Raw genomic sequence first — 6,617 nt, forward strand, 5'->3', positions numbered from 1 at the left:
AAAACTTCATTTTCAACTTATTTTCACTTAAAAATATATAATAAACCATCTTAAAAGGTAAAATAAACCAATTCAACAACCCAAAAAATAATCAGAAACATAAAATCAAACCGATTAATTTATATTTGGACCTTAATCTACTTTTTAAAAAGGATGAACGTTCAAACATTGCTCATGGCATCCCATCATTGAATGGAGTTTGTTAATACCAAAATTAATTTTTTTTTGTTAGAATATATTCAACTGATGATTTTAACTGTAATTCAATTACTTTCATGTCTCTCATATCAAGAAATTGAAAAACAATAAAAATGATTTTTTGGATCAAAATTAAAATTTAAAAAACTATAGGGATTGAAAAAAATAGGTGGACTAATAAGTTTTTTTTTTTAATGTGAATTTGAGATTGGCAATGGGATTTCTTCTTTTTTTACACTTTGATTCTCTTTTATTACAAAAAAGTTTTCTTGATATTTTTTAAAAATTGGTTACTAATTTTTTCATAAAAAGAAGAAATTATATGATACTCAGAAAATAACTAGTTACTCTTTGAATCCACTTTAAAAAAAAATCAAGTAGCAGAGAGAAATTTAAGGTGGAGATAATTTAATCACTTTTGGTGGAACATGAGTTTTATTAGGAAAAACATTATGATACTCGAGTGATTTACTTAGTCCTTTTAGTATACTTTATAATATAATTATAATTGCAATATATTTTAATTTTGGTCAATTACAAGGTAGTATGAAAAAATTGAAATATGAATTTAATTTTAGTCAATGATAAGTTAGTTAAAAAATATCAATTGTTAATTAAAAAAAACTTTAATATTTCAAGTGATCAAGTGAACAAATAATTTGGCTTGAAATTCGAACTTAAGAAAACAAATTTCCAACTACTCCACGCCACTGACATGATGAATGGATTGGAAATAAGCAATATACAATTCACAAAAGTTAACTTTATTTAATAATTTAAGCTGTGTTTGTATAAATACATCAAAATTTAAAATTAATTTTTTATATTATTTTAATATGTTGATATTAAAATAATTTTTAAAAAACTAAAAAAAATATTATTTTTATATAAAAAATATTTTAAACCATAACTATTATCAAATATATTCTTGTTTAATATTTTTTTTCATGATCCAGAACATTATCAATATCGTATTATCTTATACAATAATTAAAATTAAATAATTAATTTTTTTAATAATCTTAAATAGTAATCTCCATATTTATCTTTATATGATGTATTTAAAAGATAAATCCTTTAAAAAATTTAAAAAAAATAACAAATTTTATTAACCACGAGTTCTGTTTATTAGAATTATATATTAGCTACGATTCATAATTTAGACAACGGCGAGAAATACAATGTCACTATCATATTTATATCTCAAACTTATTCTTAATGTAGTTCAAACAACAGCAACTGTGATAATTTATCTTCCCTGTGCAAAGCTCTAATTCAAGTGAAGGAATGCCATCACTTGACTCTTGGTGGACACGCAAAGTTATCTTATGATATTCTGCGTCGCAAAAGGCTGACTTTTCTCCAGTAAATGTCAAATCTTGAAACAGTTCCTGACAGTTCTGCTTCCATGCTCTATGATATGATCAAGATGAAAAATCTGATGGATATGAATAATTAGTCGTGAATCTTATTATAAATCAGTTTACTGAGAAAAGCTAGAGATTTATTTATGAACTAGTGGTAAAAGGTTTATTTGCTCTAAACAATTAGTGAAAAGAAACGAGCTTATAATTTTCTATCCAAGATTCTGCAAGTCCACGTCTTTAGAAAGACTAGCTTGTTTTATGTGAAGGTTTAGAAAATGATGTTTGAGCTAATTTTATCGTTTTATAATTTTATTGTTGAAAAACTCATGCATGACTCATCAAATGAGCTAGTAACGTGACCGATCCGAATTCATTTCCTCGAAATTGAGATCGGTGATGAAAGCAATTTCTGCTAAAAAATGCTTTTTGGGTCAAGTTACTGACTCCATGGATAGCTGGCTGGTTCCATTTCTTTCTGGGTCTCCTACTTTGCCTTCTCTGACTTTTGTTTTCATCGCAGTTCCGTTTTTTCTCTGATTGATGCCTTCCTGGCTACTAATCTTGTTTCAGCTTTCTATGGCCTTTCTGCTGTATTTCGGCTACGGCCCTTCTACTGCTGTACTTAGGCCATGCCTTCTCAAATAAGTTGCAAATTAGGAGTGGGCACTGAATATATGAAATGCAATGGCATTCGTGCTCCCTCATAATGCAATAAGCTGTGGAATGTTTCCAACTGTATTGTTTGCTGAACCAGCAAGGCAGAATGATATTGCTGTATAAATAATCAATCAGAATGATGTGACATTTTTACGAATCAGATCAACAAATCAGAACTTTCCCTGTAACAATAACTGAACATGTCCAGAATTTCATGGATGTTCATCTCCCAAGTAGAAAAGGTTCAAGGATAGAACAAAACTAACCCCTGTTAAGTTCTAACCTAACCACCGAACAAACTAGTATATTATTTTTGTGTACTAGAAGAACATCATTCACAAACTTTTTTGAAAGTTACAACATCTTTCTTAAACATCACGCTCGAAAATTTATCTAGACATGGCCAGCGCAACTGTGAGTCTACCCTTTTCTTGATGGGACTGAATGTACTTCAAAATATACGAAGTAGCAGAAAGCCAGTAACATCATAAAAATAAACATATTGCAAAGAACATTTCCACAGAACTTGTGCTTACAAGGACCGAAATGGAATGGCCCTCCACATTGGTGGCAAAACTGAACCCCACATCTGCATTAATAATCAAAAGAAATCAGAAATATACACCAATCACAAATTGAGTTTATGTGATTTTTGCTGGTTTTAATTTATCATTTGTGAGTTATTTCAGCTCCCTTAACCAGGGTAAACTACACTTTAAATAATGGAAGATTTCAATTGCATACAATCTGCCTTCTGTATAGCTCCAAATCTTTAGAATCATTTTGAATGGAAGAAACCTTCTGGGAGCAAGGCCGGATAGAACTTTGACATTCAAGAATACAAGTTGTCAATTAAGCCAGCCAACGTACAGCATCAATCCAGTTTAACCGAATTAACAATCATTAGTTTTTAAAATTTTTCTAAAAAATTAATTGTTTTCAGTAATCATAAATACATCTTCTGATGAGCTTTAAATGATCATAGGATGTTCCTTCTTATTATTTTCTCATGTATATGTTATGGGAAACGGTGTTGCATAATCCAAACAATAACAATCACATGCCACTGTATAATTTGTTAGTAAGAGAATTCAAATGCCCAAATCACAGCTATTATGCAGATGGAGAGACAGATATACATAAAGAGGGGGAGAGGGAGAGGGAGAGGGAGAGCATACTTGCATTTTATATCCCTGCAACCACTAACTCGCTCAACCGAGTGACCACAATTGTAACATCTAGTCCACCTTTTCTCTTCAATCAGTTCACCAACCAGAATGTCATTCGTATCTCTTAGATGTCTGCTCTCATTGCACCGGTATCCTGCATGCCACGGAATTTTGCAAAGAAAACAGAAGTTTTTCTTGCAGTTAGGACATTTTATCTTCTTCAGGTTATCCATACACTCATTCAAAACCAACACGGAGCAATCTCGGTATGGGCAATAGCAACTTTCAGACCCTAAAACCGTAGAATCACATAGATGATCACACCATTTCTCAAATATTGGCTTCGAGATGATAAGCCTGCATGAGAGAGGGTCCAAAGGTTGCTTGCAGTTCAGCCCAGGGCATTCAATGCAGCCAGTGGATTCCTCAACTGTTACTTCAATATATTTGGCTATGCAGTCCAAACAGAAAGGATGTTTACACAAGCTACCATTCTTGAATTTCCTGATTGCTAGCATAGGTTCGGTGCAAATTTCACAAGTGAAGTTTGAATCTTCTTCTTCTCGCAGCAGTCCTGGTTCTTCTACTTTTGTTTCTTCGGATTTTTGCATTGTGTTTCCCATTATATTTCTGGCTTCTTGCTTTGCTTGTGAACCTTAGAGTAGTATCCTGGGTTTCAACACTTCAACTTTCAATCAGAAGTTCTACTCCAAGGCAATAAAAAACACTCTCAGCTTCAATGCTGAGATGAAGATTCATAACACTTGAGACTAATCAAATAACAAGTTAACTTCAAGCAAAAAAAAAACAAATCAGCTATGCACCTTGTTTTGTTCCCTGATTATCATAAGGCAGTTGAAGTAGCATAAAGCAAAACAAAAAACAGAACAAATCAACTAAGCCATGTCAAGTACCACAAATGAAAAGACGATTGTCTTTACCCTGAAAAAAGTGTTCCAATTTGCTACTGACATAATTCAGCACTTCCAGCACAGTCAATGGGATTACACTATCAAAGAAAGCAAATCCAAGCATATGAAAAAAATAAATGAAGAAGGAACTATCTGTGACGACTGACTGATCACAAAATCAATTGCGAAAGTATGCACAAAGTTGTCAAGATATTCAAGTGTAATACCTCAATATTTTAGTAAATCCAGAAGTCAGATTGTCTTGAAGTCCCAGTTAGTCTCCCGGTCCTTCATCTAACAATAGTTGGTAGTCGATGGAAGGAATTTCTCAATCGATATACATTCCGTATGCTTACAAAAATGGGTTTTATTGTCTTCCAAATTTACAGTGTGTCTGCAGAACCTGTGTCAATAAGATTTGATTAAGCAAAGGTTTAAACCATGTAAAATATAATTTGATTGCTAATTGAAAACAATAGTAAATGTGTGGCCTATCAAATGGTAATGGGATCCCGATGATGTTCAAGACATGCAAAATTCAAGTTTCTTTCACTTTGGAACATTTTCTCAGCAATCAAGCAGAAAAAAAAAAAAAACAAAAGGAGTTGAACTTACAGTATAATGAAATTCAAGCTATATCAACAGGCAGAAAATTTTTAGAAATTCAAGCAATTAAACAGAACAAACAAAGCCAAGGCAATCTTCTTCCACTTGTTAGCAATAATAAGCACCGCTTAAAATAGTAATTCTCTTTTCTAGGATTCCAGCAAGCAATTCCTTTCACTTTCCATCTAAAAACAGAGCACGGAGTGAAACAAACCAAAGAGTTAAATTGAACAAAACCATTTTAGTCTTTTAGACTCATAGGTCACTAGAACGTTTCATTTTCCAAGCTTCCCAATTCAGCAGATACATAAGAAAATCACCATAATTTAAAAAGAAAGAAAAAGGACCCAATTCACAAAACATAATATTAACAAAAAAATGCACAGTAATAGACGTTGAAATTCACTTTCACTTGCAGGGGAAAAAAAACTGAAATTCCATAACAAAGCAAAAAACGAGCCAAGTATTAAAAAATTATATCGAAATTAAACTTATTTGGCTCTGCTTTCTCTTTAACCAACAAAATCCCAAGAAACATGGCTCTCTTTACATTTTCAAAAAGAAAAAGAACTGAACGTACAGAGAAACTTCTGTTCCTTTTCTTTCCCCGGTACAGAAAGGAAAACAATTACGTGTAAGAGATGGTGGGGGGCAGCTACAGGATGAAAAGGTGTGAGAGATGCTTCATATAATGATTAATGTTAACTACAAAAATACCCTTCATCTCTATGCTTGTTTACAATGTGATCCTGTACTAATTGATTGAATCAATTTTACCCTCAATATTAAATTGCAGTTTCTATTTCAGCGTATATTCCAATACACACGTAACACATAAAAATAGAGAAATTATTAGGTCCTTTAAGATCACTACTCCTTACCTCACTTAAAAGTTTTCTTGAATATGTAATAATTCCTCCATTTTTTTCATTAAAAACACTAAATTAAGAGTAAAAATCACTCTAAGAAGAAATTAAAAAGAAAAGTACATAAAAGAAATAGAAAAGAAAATTAAAATTTCAAGTCATTCATAATTTTTTTATAAGTTGTTTTTCAGTGAGAAGAAAGATTTTGTTTTCCTCCTCATGGCTTTAAAACTAAGCATTTTTATTATTATTATTATTATTATTCGAAGACAAGGGTGTTATTGAACTAGATTGTGCATCATCGAAATTAATTTATTTTTCAATAAATTTTAAGGGCATAAAGATTTAATTAAAAAAAAAAGAACCTATGAAATTAAAAAAGGTATACACTTCTTTAACCTCTAGAACAATTTTGTAATGGTATTTAAAGAATAATTAGTAATATTTTATTAATTATTATTAGAGTCCACTTAAAAAAAATAGATACAGGAAGGTGATAGAAAATAAAATAGCATAACCTCTAAATTATTAAAATAATAAAAATATCTTTATTTGAGATTTTTTTTATATGATGTTTATCTTTTTCTTTAAAATAAATTCTAATTAGTTATTCCATGAACATCATAGGATTTTCTAAGTATTAATACAATTATCCATAAATAAGAGAAAATGCATGTATAAAGTGGTTACAAAATTTACTTAGTTCACCTTCTTCTTTTTTGATAAATAAACTCGTGTGTGTGTGTGTGTGTGTGTAAAGTGTTTCTATGTTACCATGTAAATGGTAAATTATCCATCTCAATCACGTTGAATTAGCAAGCCTGGACTAATGGGGAAAAATCA

General features: G+C 30.9%; 1 protein-coding gene across 8 annotated transcripts; it reads right to left on the reverse strand.

Moving 5' to 3' along the window:
- Positions 1 to 2,323: 2,323 nt before the first annotated feature.
- LOC105134659 (probable E3 ubiquitin-protein ligase RNF217) lies at positions 2,324 to 5,563 on the reverse strand. Of its 8 annotated transcripts, none has more exons than XM_011039151.1 (5): positions 5,489 to 5,563; positions 4,530 to 4,705; positions 4,333 to 4,400; positions 3,401 to 4,060; positions 2,324 to 2,811 (listed from the first exon to the last, which is right to left on the reverse strand). In XM_011039151.1, exons 4-5 carry the CDS (start codon positions 4,012 to 4,014, stop codon positions 2,643 to 2,645), a joined length of 783 nt encoding a protein of 260 aa, XP_011037453.1. In that variant the 5' UTR covers positions 4,015 to 4,060; positions 4,333 to 4,400; positions 4,530 to 4,705; positions 5,489 to 5,563; the 3' UTR covers positions 2,324 to 2,642. The 8 variants fall into 8 exon arrangements, with proteins under 8 accessions (XP_011037453.1, XP_011037452.1, XP_011037449.1 ...); XM_011039150.1 differs by having other exon boundaries at positions 3,401 to 4,095; XM_011039147.1 differs by having other exon boundaries at positions 3,401 to 4,133.
- Positions 5,564 to 6,617: the final 1,054 nt, after the last annotated feature.

This window comes from Populus euphratica, unplaced genomic scaffold (genome assembly GCF_000495115.2).
Source record: "Populus euphratica unplaced genomic scaffold, PopEup_1.0 scaffold213.1, whole genome shotgun sequence".
Taxonomy (NCBI): domain Eukaryota; kingdom Viridiplantae; phylum Streptophyta; class Magnoliopsida; order Malpighiales; family Salicaceae; genus Populus; species Populus euphratica.

Bases quoted from the DNA above. Each gene is read 5' to 3' on its own strand.
- LOC105134659 (XM_011039146.1), bottom strand. From the start codon at position 4,014: ATGGGAAACACAATGCAAAAATCCGAAGAAACAAAAGTAGAAGAACCA. The intron at 2,812-3,400 runs GTATGCTCTCCC...TTATTAATGCAG, and splicing joins TGCAGGGATATAAAATGCAA to ATGTGGGGTTCAGTTTTGCC.